General features: G+C 45.3%; 1 protein-coding gene across 3 annotated transcripts in view; it reads left to right on the top strand.

Annotated features, from left to right (window-relative positions):
• Positions 1-14888, top strand: part of camkk1a (calcium/calmodulin-dependent protein kinase kinase 1, alpha a) — a 51980-nt gene that overhangs the window by 33872 nt on the left and 3220 nt on the right. For 2 of the 3 annotated variants that reach the window (XM_085469399.1, XM_085469401.1), the window contains 10 exons: positions 2197-2233; positions 2545-2566; positions 5643-5731; positions 7219-7418; positions 8763-8816; positions 9047-9120; positions 10547-10634; positions 11975-12103; positions 12947-13050; positions 14627-14674. In XM_085469399.1, coding sequence (XP_085325525.1) covers positions 2197-2233; positions 2545-2566; positions 5643-5731; positions 7219-7418; positions 8763-8816; positions 9047-9120; positions 10547-10634; positions 11975-12103; positions 12947-13050; positions 14627-14674 — 845 coding nt within the window. The remainder of the gene's footprint in view (positions 1-2196; positions 2234-2544; positions 2567-5642; positions 5732-7218; positions 7419-8762; positions 8817-9046; positions 9121-10546; positions 10635-11974; positions 12104-12946; positions 13051-14626; positions 14675-14888) is intronic. The other variant, XM_085469400.1, reaches the window with a different exon arrangement.

Below are 14888 nucleotides of genomic sequence, written 5' to 3' on the forward strand. Positions count from 1 at the left end.
CCAGATCTCAGCTGGTGTCGGGGCTTTTGTCATTTCTCAGTATCCCACTCGTTGAACGTGTGGATTGGATATGTTGTTACCGACGTCTGGTGAGAATTTCATGTCAATATAAAGCACCAAATCACAGTCGCGGGCTGCCTGGGGGGCGGGCAGACACGCGGGGCAAAAAGGTGAACCAAGAAGTTGTGGATTTCTGTTTAAACACAGACTGCAGGTGAAATTACTGCGGCTCTGCTTGTTTTCATGGCCGAGTCCGGATCGTGAGTCTCCATCCTTACTGTGTCAGCTGTTGGATTTCTGGGAACATCTCCACTAAAGTTTAATATTAACATCGATCTCACGAGCCATAATTGAATCAGTATTGATGCAAGCGTTCCTCTTTCTTCTGTTTTTTTCTTCCTGCTGCTGCTTCGAGCCTGACAGACATTTTGGTCACAGAGAGGAACTAATGATTGTACGGCTGTTTAAAGTGTCCCAGTTTGCCATTATATTGAAGTAGTGTGCAAACAGAAGAACTCCCGTAAGAGGAATGCAGGCACCAATAATAAACCTTTGCCTGCTGTGACAAGTCAACATGAGAAACGTCTGTTAGCTGCAATAAAAGACCATTAGCACCAGCTAATGTCAGCTCAAGCTGCTAGCTGTGAGCACAGAGGGCTACCGAAGTCCTCGAGCCGAGGCTGTTTGTTTCCCCTCTGTCAACAGTGAATAATGTCACTCTCTGCACTGACGCATTGTTTGTAGTCTCCTCTTTCAAATCTTTACATCGCAGATTTTGGGGTGGATACTGCACACCAGAGGACGTCTCACTTTACTGGGAAATGGTTGCATCAGTATAGAAAGAGCTGCGCGGGTTCATTGCAGCCTGTTGCCAAATATCCCAGAGTCCAAACGTTATTGGACAGATGCACATAAAAAATACCCCAAATCTGTAAACTTTGTTGTTGCTGCTTCGGCCACGTTGTGATGTTGTCCTTCTGAATGATGACATGTCAACATAGACTGGAACAGCTGTGTGATCACCCTGCTGATGCCGGCGTGCCTCAGCGATAGCACCGCTACGTTCGACAGACGAGGGGGGGCTGTGACTCCTGAGCCGCTCCTTTAATTCTTCACACTTTCTATTATTTATTTATTTCTTTTTAGAGAGGTTGACCTTTCATGCTTCCACAGAACTTTATTTCACAAAGCTGCTGGGTTTCTTTTGGGCCTGACCTTTCTGTTGCTAATAGAGTCAGTCAGCGATGTAAGAGGCAGGTACCGTGAAAGCTCTGTGGTGACGCGCAGTTTAATCTGGGAAAGAAAAGCGTCTGCTGAAGATGTTTCATCCCAGAAGCTTCTTCAGTTCTACTGATGAGCAACTGGTGGAGAGTCCCAGATTCAAACCCTGTGGGAGTGGCCCCCCCCAGAGGGTCACGGACCCCCTATTGATCCTCTACGTAATCACACGAGCCAAGCTGTGAAACAGGTGTGGGTCACAATCAGCCAAGGTTTCACCAACCGTCTGCCATCTACAATCCACCCACTCACATCCTTCTGACCTCAGCGAATCAGGTGGCAGGGTGGGGCCAGGTTGGCTGATTGTGTGAAATGGAAGCATGTCAGAATAATGTTTTATTCTGGTGCTCGTGCAAATAGTTTAAAAAACATCATGTCTTCACGTATCGTTCTCAAACATGAACGAACCTCAGCGTAACATCTTCTTTGTCATCCACTCATCGTCTTTGAGCTCATTTGACATTTTGAAGGTGGACTAGTTTTCAAAGGCACGCGTTGTACCTGTGCTGTCTTGTACACAGCTCAACCTTAAAACACTTAAAAAAGGCTACACGGAGCATTGTTCCAAATTGTCATAAGAATAGTCAAATACAGCTTTTGCAGCGATGGCGGCCTCTGCCCGCGTTAATGCGTCCGTGGTGTTGTTCAGTAGAAAAGGTGTACGCAGCTTTTCAGTCAGCCTGTGTACCTGGTGAAGCGTCGACTGCACAGATATCATTTTTGTGCAAATGACGCTGAGCCACTGTTTTAAATTGTAACTCCTCAACCTGCTGACTGCCGAGAGTTGCAGGAAGCTTTTATGGTAGCAGACGAGTTGTGCAGTGAGTCAGTGAATGCATGCTGTCAGCTCTTTAAATGAAAGCACTGAATGTTTTTATGTTGCTCACCATTTACGCTGACTGTGTTTTGATGCTGCAGGTGCTGGATGATCCATCGGAGGACAACCTTCACATGGGTATGCACGTCTTTGTTTTATGTGTCCAGATACTTTTGCTCTGTTCTTGCCCTGTGTCTGTAAGCCTGTGGCGTTCGATGCGTATGGCGCCGACAAGTGTACGTGTCATTTATTCAGAGATGGTCGTTTCCCTGCAGACCTGCTTAGGGCTGGCGCGTTATGCAGAAGCTCTCCATCAGCAGTGCCGCAGTCAGGCTGTAGAGTAATACGCAGCCTGGTGGCAGCAGCGGTCACAAACAGGCCGAATGAACAAAAGAATGAAATATTTGGTCTCACGTGTTCGTGTTTCCTTCTCCCCCTGTTTCTGACAGTGTTTGAGCTGATGCGTAAGGGGTGAGTAGAGAACCCGTCCTTCTGTCTCTAAATAATTTAAGGCTCACCCACCCACCTTCTCCTCCTCATTTCTCCACCCTTCATCCCTGCCTCGATCACTGCTGCGCTCTTCTTTCATTACTCTGAGCCGTACGGCCGTTTGTTCCACCTCAGGCTTCAAAGGGATTCGTCATTTTCTTGGGTTTTCAGTTCTTGGCGCTGAAAGCGTTTCACATCCTCATGCATGAGCCGCTCCTTGCTACAGTGCTAAAGACATTATGATGCACAACCTTTTGCTGTTATAACCAAATTGGAGTTGAAGGGGACGGCTGGTATCATCCACATGTGCACGTCCTTCTCAAAAAAACTAGCATGTTGTGATAAAGTGCATTATTTCCTGTAATGTACTGATAAACATTAGACTTTCACATATTTTAGATTCATTACACGCACCTGAAGTAGTTCAAGCCTGTCATTGTTTTAATATTGATGGTTTTGGCATACAGCTCATGAAAACCCAAAATTCTTATCTCAAAAGATTAGCATATTTCATCCGACCAATAAAAGAAAAGTGTTTTAATACAAAAAGAGTCAACCTTCAAATAATTATGTTCAGTTATGCACTCGATGCTTGGTCAGGAATCCTTTTGCAGAGATGACTGCTTCAGTGCGGCGTGGCATGGAGGCAACCAGCCTGTGGCACTGCTGAGGTGTTATGGAGGCCCAGGATGCTTCGATGGCGGCCTTAAGCTCATCCAGAGTGTCGGGACTTGCGTCTCAACTTTCTCTTCACAATATCCCACAGATGCTCTATGGGGTTCAGGTCAGGAGAGCTGGCAGGCCAATTGAGCACAGTAGTACCATGGTCAGGAAACCATTTACCGGTGGTTCTGGCCCTGTGAGCAGGTGCCAGGTCGTGCTGCAAAATGAAATCTTCATCTCCATAAAGCTTTTCAGCAGATGGAAGCATGAAGTGCTCCAAAATCTCCTGATAGCTGCATTGACCCTGCCCTTGATAAAACACAGTGGACCAACACCAGCAGCTGACATGGCACCCAGACCATCACTGACTGTGGGTACTTGACACTGGACTTCAGGCATTTCCCTCGCCCCAGTCTTCCTCCAGACTCTGGCACCTTGATTTCCGAATGACATGCAAAAGTTGCTTTCATCCGAAAACAGTACTTTGGACCACTGAGCAACAGTGCAGCGCTGCTTCTCTGTAGCCCAGGTCAGGCGCTTCTGCCGCTGTTTCTGGTTCAAATGCGGCACCTGTAGCCCATTTCCTGCACACGCCTGTACACGGTGGCTCTGGATGTTTCTACTCCAGACTCAGTCCACTGCTTCCGCAGGTCCCCCAAGGTCTGGAATCGGTCCTTCTCCACAATCTTCCTCAGGGTCCGGTCACCTCTTCTCGTTGTGCAGCGTCTTCTGCCACACTTTTTCCTTCCCACAGACTTCCCACTGAGGTGCCTTGATACAGCACTCTGGGAACAGCGTATTCGTTCAGCAATTTCTTTCTGTGTCTTACTCTTGAGGGTGTCAGTGATGGCCTTCTGGACAGCAGTGAGTCTTAGCCATGATTGGGGTTTTGAGTAATGAACCAGGCTGGGAGTTTTTAAAGGCCTCAGGAATCTTTTGCAGGTGTTTAGAGTTCGTTGATTCAGATGGTTAGGTTAATAGCTCGTTTAGAGAACCTTTTCATGATATGCTCATTTTTTGAGATAAGAATTTTGGGTTTTCATGAGCTGTATGCCAAAACCATCAATATTAAAACAATGAAAGGCTTGAACTACTTCAGGTGTGTGTAATGAATCTAAAATATATGAAAGTCTAATGTTTATCAGTACATTACAGGAAATAATGCACTTTATCACAATATGCTAATGTTTTGAGAAGGACGTGTATGCGTAAATAACTTTATCCTTTTCATATGAAGCTGTTTAAAAGGATGGATTTGCTCTCTTACTGCCTCTGAGTCGGCTGCTGTTAGCGTGAGCGTCGGGCAGCTTGATGTTCACTTCATAGAGCTTACAGTCACGCTGTTATCTTTGCTGTAACAGGCGATAACAAAGCAGCTCGTTTCACCCATGCAGTCACTGCTTTGCTGCTCTGACATGAAGCTGCATTTAAAAGCCTGAGCAAATGAACTGTAAGCAGAACAAACACGGCAGCAGCCGCTCTGTGTGAAAGCGTCATGCTGCTGGTAATGTTCATAATTTGGTGCTGCAAAGCGTCACCTCCTCATTAACAGCTCTGAGTAACACGTGGAGACTGGTGTGCAGCTTTAGACACACAGAGGGTTTTTAAAAGCATCCAAAAAGAGAGCACAGACACTCACACACAAAAGTACAATGACATTTGTGAATGTGTTTTCCCACACACGTCAGTCATTAATGAGCAAAAATGATATTATGATGTATTTGTAAGGAACAAAGTCATTTAAAAGTATTTGTTGACGTCTGTTTCATTCATTAGAGACAAAGAGGCAGAAAGATTTAAACGTTTGGTGAAGGCAGAAGATGTTTGATCAGATCTGTGATTATTACACAGAAGAGTCAGCTGTTGCTTTGTTGTTTAAATTGGTTTTTAAAAATATGGATGATGCTCAAAGATAACGTTGGTTCTTCACATGTGAAGGATTTAAATGGATCCTCTGTGGAGATGTCAACCAGCCCTTTCACAGATTTGTTCCTTATAAATGTGCAGTTTGAGATGGGATGAATGTGAATTCAAACTTAGTGATAATAAATGTTTATGGAGATATCTGTCTGTATGCGGTGTTATCCATCGGTATCAGTGCGTGATGGAATACGGAGCGCGACGCAGGAAAATGCTGGGATGGTTGGGATGATGTGGCTCCCAGCACCGTCTGCAGCGTCACAGCGTTGTTGAAATTACAGCGAGGGCTTCGTTCGTGTCCTCGTGTGTAACTTGCTGTCATCCAATCAGACGCGTAGCTGCCTGCTGCTGAGCGTCGGAGCTTAAATCACATTTAGAGTCAACAGCACAGCTACCAGTGAAACAACTGTTACACATAATCTGCACATTTGTCTGTCACGCTGCCTGTGTTGTGTGTGTCTGCGTGGATTTGCAGCCCAGTGATGGAGGTGCCCACAGACAGTCCTTTATCAGAAGAGCAAGCTCGCTTATACTTCAGAGACGTCATCCTGGGTATCGAATACTGTAAGTACCACGCACCCTCACAAAGTGACTAAAAGATTCAAAGCAGTCATTTTAGCGCCGTGTGAGATTGGCGACCTGTCCAGCTCTGCCTCTCGCCCTGTCGCAGCAGCCCCTCTCCATCTTTGAGCCTCCGTCACTATCCAGCTTCTATTAAACGATACAGCTTTGCCCGTGCCCAGGCCTCGTGTGTTGCAGGTGATTAATTTCAGCAGGCGATGATCTTAATCGTTTAGGAGCAGTGCCGTGTCATCCTGAGCTCCATGGTGGTAACAATGGGACAAAATGGAAAAGTACAGTCACCAGTAAAGCCCAGTCACCCAGTGCTAATGAAGCAGGTTCCTCTGATCACACAGCTGTTTGCTAAGCATTAGGGTTTGTTCCCACTTTAAGTAATGATGGATTTCAAAAGTCCAAATTGTTCCAATTACAGATCAGTTCAACCTGCTTCTGCTGATTATTTCCATTTTTTAAACCTTATAATTAAAACCTGCGTTTGAAAGGAAAAGCTCTTCCCGTCACCATGTTCAGCTGACAGTTATAATTACTCGTTAGTGTTCATGTTGACATTTAATTACAAGTAATATTGAAACATTGTTTCAGTACCTAAAATACCTAATGGTTGTTTTTTTGCAAATCCTGAGGTGGAACTTTGGAAAGTGATGAAACAATAATTATAATGAGCTCATATGTAACACTTTGTTCTGTTGTGTGTCAGTGTCTGTTTCTCTCTTTATGTCTACAATGTAACGTAGCATTTCTTCTACATGATCCCAGCTGTATTTTAGTGTGTTCACGGTTGGCAACAAGTAACATTAAAAGAAGTCAAACGGAGCGAAATTCATTGGAACCAGCTGCTGTGGTGAAATCGTTCACCAAACAATATTTGTTCAAATGCAATATTTACAATTTGTGCTCATGTTTGTTTGTTTGTTTGTTGTTATTTTTGTTTGCTTTACATTGCATCCACCATGGCAGGCGTTTACACCGCCATCCAACCAGTGAAAGGTCACTGGTTCCTCTTTGAGCTTGAGCCACATAATATAATATTAACCTTTATAATGCAATGCTTTGTTAAAGATTGAAATAATTCCCAACAATTTTGGCTTGTTCTCGAATTTGGGAACCTCCCATTTGCTGAGAGTATTTATTTTCCTCCAGTTTGAACACCAATCAGGACGCAGGCTGAAGAAGCGCAGCTCTGCCCTCATAATGACACAATCACCACAGTCTGGGCTTTGTTCTTCCCCATGAAGACGACATTTCACCACCTGCCCTCTGCCCTAATGACATGTTCTCAAACCTCGGTGTATACGAGTAAAGATGCGACCTGAGGATCCTCAGGCTGCGTTCCGGGTTCTGCGTTTTTCCAAGGATAGTTCCAGTTTGTGTTTAGAAGCTGGAAATATTCCAGAAAACAGAAATAAGCTTCCACGTGTCCAAAGGGGAAACTTGCGCTCTCTTCTTTGTGTTTTCTTTTTTTATCCCAGTGCACTACCAGAAGATTGTCCACCGCGACATCAAACCCTCTAACTTGTTACTCGGGGACGATGGCCATGTGAAGATAGCAGACTTTGGAGTCAGCAACCAGTTTGAGGGCAACGACGCTTTGCTGTCCAGCACTGCTGGCACTCCGGCTTTCATGGCACCAGAGACGCTGTCAGATGCGCGAAAGAGCTTCAGTGGAAAAGTGAGTGAACTCGATGAACATGAAGAGAGTTTAAAGTGTAGTGTTTGATGTGACCCAAACTGAAAACGCTGAACCCGAGCCTCCAACTCCAAATGACAGCTGCTGAGCTACAATGAGTTTCTGGCGTTTAGCCGGCCCAAGAACAAGGAAGTGATCGACACCGGGATAACGACAGTGGTCTTGTGTTCAGTTTCCATCGAATGAATCAGAAATGTTTCACCTTGTTATTTCCACAGTTAGACGATGAGCAGTTCTGTCTATAGCAGATAAGCTTCCATCTTTTTTATCGTGATGAGGCTGAATATAACGCACAGCCGCTGATTGGACAAACCACACACTGTATATCAGCACAAAGGCCTCACGCCAACATGAGGACCTGACACTTGTTGGTGATCCCACGCACAGCAGCAGCAAATCAAACCGAGTCCAAAGTCCAGACCTGAACCCGGCTGAGGTGGTGCGGCGGGATCTAAGAAACTGATGAAGCCAAACAGAAAACTCAACATTTGTTTTGGTTTAATGACATTGTGTGTTTTTTATTATGTTCTCATACGAGAAACCTTAAAATTGTAGAGGGTGGACACTTTATGAGACACTGCCAGTCCTTTAGAGATTTGTATAATAGTACTTTGATGGTCCTGATTGTTGCCGTAGTCCTTATTTCGGTGAAATAAGCCAATTGTTTTTAACGTAACGTAACTAGCAGGTGGATGTGAACGTCCACACGCTGGAGCTGCTGCAGGGAGGGGTTAAGACATCAACATCACCAAATCGTCCCTTTTCTCCCCTCAACCCTCCATCACAGACTTTGTCAGGTTATATTCTGCGGTTGTCTGAAAGGACAGACTGGTGGATTCGCTCAGACGCTGACCATGAACGAGGGGCCGGAGCAGCTGATTACAGACAGAAGCCATCAGGGTGTAAGAGTCACCGGAGTGCCTCCGTCTGCTGTTTGGGGGTTTAGAGCATTTTAAGAGATGCACTTCTAGTTTCTGCCTGATGACTCGGCCTCTGTAAAGATGTGATTTGGCCAAACTGTTTTCAGAGGATGTGCAAATCAGCAGACAGGATGCTTCATGTCACGTCTGCAGCAGTGTGGCTGAGATATTGCACAGGTTCAGAGGGCTGCTTTAATCATCCGTATCCATCAGGGATCACAAACAGATCCGAGCTACAGGGAGCGAGGGGTGGGGGGCACATGTGCCGCTGCTATGTCATCACATAAATTCATCTTCAGGGTATCTGACAGTAGCTGCCCCCAAACAATAACCTTAAAACGACTCTTGTCCTCTACATGTTTCCCATTTATCTGAATATAATGTCACTGCTGGAACTGTCTTACAGGCGCTGGATGTTTGGGCCATGGGGGTTACCCTCTACTGCTTCGTCTTTGGAAAGGTAAATGTGACGTCTGCCCCACAAGTCTTCGTTTAAAAGCATAGAAGAATGTGGGAGCGCAGTTTTGAAACAGCAGCTTTCTCGTGCTGTCGTTGAATGTAATGAATCCAAGCGGCCGATTGCTGCTGTTGTTCGTCTCGGTCGTCTTTTCTGATATTGGCCCGGTGCAGCAGTCATCGTGCATGTGTGTTCTTGTGGTTTTCACCTCCTTTCTTCTGCTCTTCCTGCAGTGTCCCTTCATTGACGAGTACATACTGGCGTTGCATAATAAGATAAGGACCAAGCCTGTAGAATTCCCAGAAACGTAAGTTTCCACTTTATTGAAATGGACAGTCATCATCTTCACTTTAGTTATCCTTCGTCTGCAACGCGGTCACGAAAACGTCTTCTTCTGTTCTTTTTCCCCAAAAAGCTTGGCAGGATGAACGTCACCAACATGTGAATCAAAACGAGCTGAAAAAGCAAACGGAGGCTTCAGTAGCTACATGAATACAAGGTCAAAGAAAAGCTGGCAGGCCCGCTCACTGTAGGGGAATATCATAGAGCGAATAAAAGACAGATGTTAGGCAGTGGTGGAGGAGGACACGCTGAGAAGGGAGAAGAAGTGAAGAAGGGCGGTGTGAGGAGGTGTGAGGACAGGGCTCAGTGTTGGTGTTGGACTGTGCCTTCCAACAGCCGCGTTCATTAAATCCACACATATCTGTTCTATTCCAACAGAATGGAGCAGATTATTGTTAGCTAAAGCTATTTAGTATCGTGCGTACCTTCCTTTTTTAAATTTGTGTGTGTCATAAACGGTGGAGCATGCACGTCACGCACCGCGGCCTCCATCTCTTTTTTTAAGCGTCTGTGGCATAAAGACAATAAAATGCAATTAGTGAAAAAGTCTCATCATTTATTCATCTGAACACTTGAGTACATATTTTTGGCTAACTGCTTCTAGCATTAATCCAAGCTGACTATATATTTTAACAGTTTAGCCCTTTTGGCTAGCTAGTGCACTTTACCAGCTGCTGCTTGTGTCAGCTGGTTACTTCTAGCTGCTAATTTATTTTTAACTAAATGTGGTATTTTTGTGTTGTGGCTGATCAAATATAAATATAATTATGTCTGTTTGTCTATATGACATTACTGGCATGCAGTAAGCCTCCCTTTCAGTTACAGTCACCCCCTCAAACAACAGCCAAAGCTGCCTGAAGGAAAAAGTCTTCATACAAATACAGACCATTTACCGTTTTCAGGGCTGCTTATAAATTTCTTTCACTTAATAGAAAAGCCTTTTTTTTTTCTAAGAGCGGTTTGGAATATGTGGGAGGAGTTAAGTGAGCATTTCTTACAAAGAGCAGAAATGACAGCTCTGTTACACAAAGGGGCCAAAATGTTTCTGCTGGCTTCACTTTGTCCAACATGTGACGACCTGTTGGCAGTTTAATGCCGAGCCTGTGTTTAGACTTCATGTGACCAAATCTTCCAGCGGTGAATAAAAGTTTTGATTCTTTTTTGGGGACGTTTTTTTCCCACAGCGAGTCCAAGAAATGAGTAAATGATCTTTTGCATGTTAACAAACACGGCTTGATACAGGAGACAGCAGAAAAGTCATAATTTCATGCTGTTCTTGTTGAGTGTGTCTCATGTTAAATACAATCATTCGATTTCCTCCTCAGGTAAACATGATGGAAACATGTGGGTCAGAAAACTTTTCCCAAATCGTCATTTTGTTTTTTCTTCAGGCCCAAAATCAGTGAAGAGCTGCAGAAGCTGATCTTGCAGATGTTGGATAAGAACCCCGACAGCAGGATCAGCATCCCAGAGATCAAGGTACCAAACTGATGGATGATAAGAAAACCAGCTCAGATTACTGTCCTTCAGCTTTAGCACCTTCTTCATACTTATAAAGCATCGCTGTGATTTTCTCACTGCTGATTAACACATGAGATTGTGACCTCGCTGTGTTCCTACAGAGTAGTTCTTAGACAAACTGAGTGTGTATTAGTGCCGTGGATGGTCCACAATCATGGCCCGATCACATTCCCACGCCCCACTGTGTCTCCATCACACAATCTAGTCATGAGTCATGTGACTCTTTTTCTGTGTGTTCGTGGAGATATGGAGGCTCTCGGGCGTCGTGCACGTCCTCGTGCACAAACACACGATGACTCAAAAACCAAAAAAAGCATTTTTATTGTGACCTTGCACACAGCGTTGGCTCGCCTCGTATTTTAAAAAGAAGAGGCTTGAATATTTCCTGTTAATGCAGCTGTTACAGTCGCATGTGTCGTGTGAGATTTGCATTACCTCGGAAAGTCGGATAAATCTGGGACAACCTGGCATCTGCCTGCAGAGCTGTCAGCTGTGAGCCTTCAGCAGAGTCAAAGGAGCTCTGAGTGCAAACAAAGCAGGCCATCCTTGGGCTGCTGGAATCAACTGACAATCGGAGACAAACATGCGGTGAGCTCAGCTGCAGAACGGTGTAGTAAACGAAGTGCCGTCATATCCAGTCAAAGGCTGATTCAACAGTATCTAATTACAAAGGCTGTAATCAGCCTGAAGAAAAGAGGCTTAAATATACAAATACACAGGCGTGACACGGGTATCTGTGAAGCACAGCAGAGGCATCACATGTTCCCATTGGGTCACTAATGTTTGCTAATGTTTGACAGAAAGAGCCTGTTTCATTCGGCACATTTAATCAGCTTATATTTATATTCAACTTTTGTAACTGTCTAAATGTTTGGCACACAGTTGGAGAACTTGGCTTTCTTGCACCTCCAACATGGAAAAAGGGAAATGCAGAGCAAATCCATCCCGCCCTCTCTGCGGCCCACAGAGGGTCTCGTTGCGTGAAGTGGAAAATGCGCAGCAGTGATTGGTCAGTGAATGTCACTTAGGTCACACTGATGCCTTGAATCACCTACGACGTCTTACCATGTTGGTTCTTGCAGAGTAACACTTGTAATCAGTACTGAGGACTGTAATCTGAGGACCGCGCAGCCTGAAACAAACCTTCCTGTAAACGTAGGAAAGCTCGCGTTTGCCATTAAATCATTGCTTGGACACAAGCTGGTAAACTGACTGTATTTACTGCTGTGCGTTTCTGTGAACCTCTGGGTGTCAAGTTATGAAAGTGCCCTATTTCACTGCGGTCCATGCCCTTTCAGATGGACCCGTGGGTGACCCAGGGAGGTGCTGACCCCCTGCCTCTGGAGGAGGACCACTGCTCTGTGGTAGAGGTGACAGAGGAGGACATCCAGAACTCCGTCAAATTCGTTCCCAGCCTCTCTGCAGTGGTAAGAAACACAGTGTCCTCCGTTTATCAAACTGCTGCGTGCAGCAGCACTCAGACTAGCTGCTCTTAACAACCACAGCCTTCTGTCTGTTAACCAAAGATGTGACAAAGCGCAGCCAGACAGAGGGGCGGGGTTTCATCACTGTTCAACCATAAAAGAGCCAAATGAATGCATTTGAATGTCTCCATTATGTGTCTCCTTAAATGCACTAATATTGCATTCATTTGAAAGCAAGCTCACATAATAAGCTGTGCAATCACTGCAGACCCTCAGCCTGGGCTTCTGTTAACTGTGTTGGACATTATTAGTCTAACGAAATGAATTGAATTAGGGAAGCTGAGGACGGTATACTGCACACCAAGACCAGAGTCAACACAGAATAAGTGAGAAGTTTTCCAGTTTAAAAAAAGCTCATTACAGCAGCAGGTTACGTTATATGTATACAGTTACAGCAGTAACACAAAGTCCTCTATGAGCAAGCACTCGGTAACAGTGGGAGGGAAAAACTCCCTGTTAACAGGAAGAAGAGGCAAGACGAGACACGCTGGGCAGGAGAGCCAGAGATTAACAACGAATGATTAAATGCAGAGCGGCGAATAAACAGAGAGTGAAGACGAAACACTCAGTGCATCATGGGAAACCCCAGCAGATTAGGCCTGTTGAAGAATGAAGATCACCTGATACGTCGCCACAACATTAGTAACAATATTAGAGGAACATTGTAACCACTTGTCTGCTCCACATGTTGAGAACAGTGTTTCCCCCTGCATGTCTGTAACAGTACGGCGCCCCCTGCGCCCCCTCTCATGTAACTCGTGTTCGTCCCGTGTTTGTCTGTTTCAGATCTTGGTAAAGGCCATGCTGAGAAAGCGCTCCTTCAGTAACCCCTTTGAGTGCCCAAGCCGGCGGGAGGAGAGGTCCATGTCTGCACCTGGTAGTCTGCTCATGTAAGAGTTCAGCTTCCTGATTGTCTGCAGCTCAGTACTTGCTTATCTTGTCTTTGAAGACGATCTTTTTGCTTGAGATTCTAACGTAGATCTTTTCTCCACACCTGTCTCCTTCTTCTTCAGGTTAAATAGCGCTCATTTTTTGCAGCAGCAGCTGCTGCTTCCTTGTGTTGCCATAGCATCATAATTCACTCTTTCATTGTATGCAGTGGAGCTTACAGCTTGTATAAGTGTTTCTTTGTGTGTTGCTTTTAGCTCTCAAGACTAGAAGGACTCAGCGTGACGCAGAATGAGCTAGTGCCTCAGGCTGAGCTTGATTTGTCAGTAACGTGGATTCAAAGTATCACAGGTGTCAGTGGCCAATCGGCTCGTCCCGTCCCCGCTGTGCATTTTCAACTTGTATAGCCGAAAACAAACAGGCGCACGCACAGCTGTTAGCAGGTGTGTCGTGGGCACCGTGGGACTGTCTTCTGATGATGAACATGCTGCTGCTCGTGGACCGTTACACGCTCGGCCGTCAGAGGTGGAGGTGTTTTCACAGCATATGGATGTTTGAATAATACTGCCCCCTGCTGCACAGTGGAAATCCAACTATATGGCTATCATAGAGTAATGAATACAATTCTGAGTGAGTACAATATGTTTATGTAAAGATGTCAGATATTATTTTATAAACATATGGACACATAACCAAAAACCACTGGAAAGCTCTGAGAGCCTTGATTTCCTCCACGTCAAAGTCCAAGTGGAGCAGAGCTGGTGGGATATTTTTCTCCTTTGATGAGGGGAAGCAAATGAATGCTAACGGCTAATGTGACTGACAGATGCTACCAGTGCCAGACGCTTTTTTTCACCAGGATTTGTGGGGGAAAGATGACGTAGCCGCTATTATATGTTGTCCTATTTTGATGAAACATCACAGGTGGCAGCTTCTTGTGTCCATGGTGACTGTATCCAGGGAAGCTCTGCTGACTCAGCAAAGATTTGAGTTTCTCGCTAAGCTACAGTTTCTCAGGCTGGAATTCAACTAGAAAATTTCCGGCCTGCATGTTTGAAATTGAATGCACCATTAACACCAGTGTTCCCATGCAGCCCACCAAAGTATATTTGGAGACAAATTTTCCCCTTTCTTTCATCCAGGAAAAAAAGAAGTTCATCAACAGCCAGTTTGAGTGGAAAGTCCCGTCGCTTTATTTTGAAAGTTCTGCTGCAGCTAAACCCAGCCTTTTGTGGCTCGTGCTTGTCTATCAGGGTCATTGTATTGACAGTTGTCAGTATCATTGAGCTGCTGCGCTGAGCTGCAGCTGCAGACAAAAGTCCTTTTGCTCTGGTTATCGGCGCATCCTGAGTCAGAGTGCGGTTTTCAGATTCAGCCACAGGGAGGCCTTTAAAAATGTGTTATTTACTTTGCAATGCTACGATACAAATGAAACTCTGAGGTGTGTGATCATTTTTGAAAGATGCTAAAAGTGCAGCTGGACCCTACGTGGTGGGGAGGCGGGTTTCCTCCCACGGGCCTGCGTTCCTTTGTCCTCTCATATGTGACTTGTCCATCTTCTCTCCCACTTTGCTGCAGGGACTCGTGGCCCTTCCGGCCCTCTTTTAAACTTCAGCCCTCACTCAGGTAACACTTCGTGCGAAGCAGTCCGGCCTCTGTCTGTCCCACATCCTCCAGCCGCTGCTCCATCATCATTTTCGATCCTTAAACTTGTGCTTGTCCACATCACGAGATGTGATGGCAGAGCAGCCTTCCCCTGCTGTCGTGTCCCTGCTGCTGTCATTTAAAAGCCATCCTACGTCCATAAAGCCTTCTGTGTGTTTTTGATATTCATCATGCA

This window comes from Copadichromis virginalis, linkage group LG10 (assembly GCF_057382275.1).
Source record: "Copadichromis virginalis isolate Kocher_CV1m ecotype Utaka linkage group LG10, C_Virginalis_male_GT1.1, whole genome shotgun sequence".
NCBI classification, from domain to species: Eukaryota; Metazoa; Chordata; class Actinopteri; order Cichliformes; family Cichlidae; genus Copadichromis; species Copadichromis virginalis.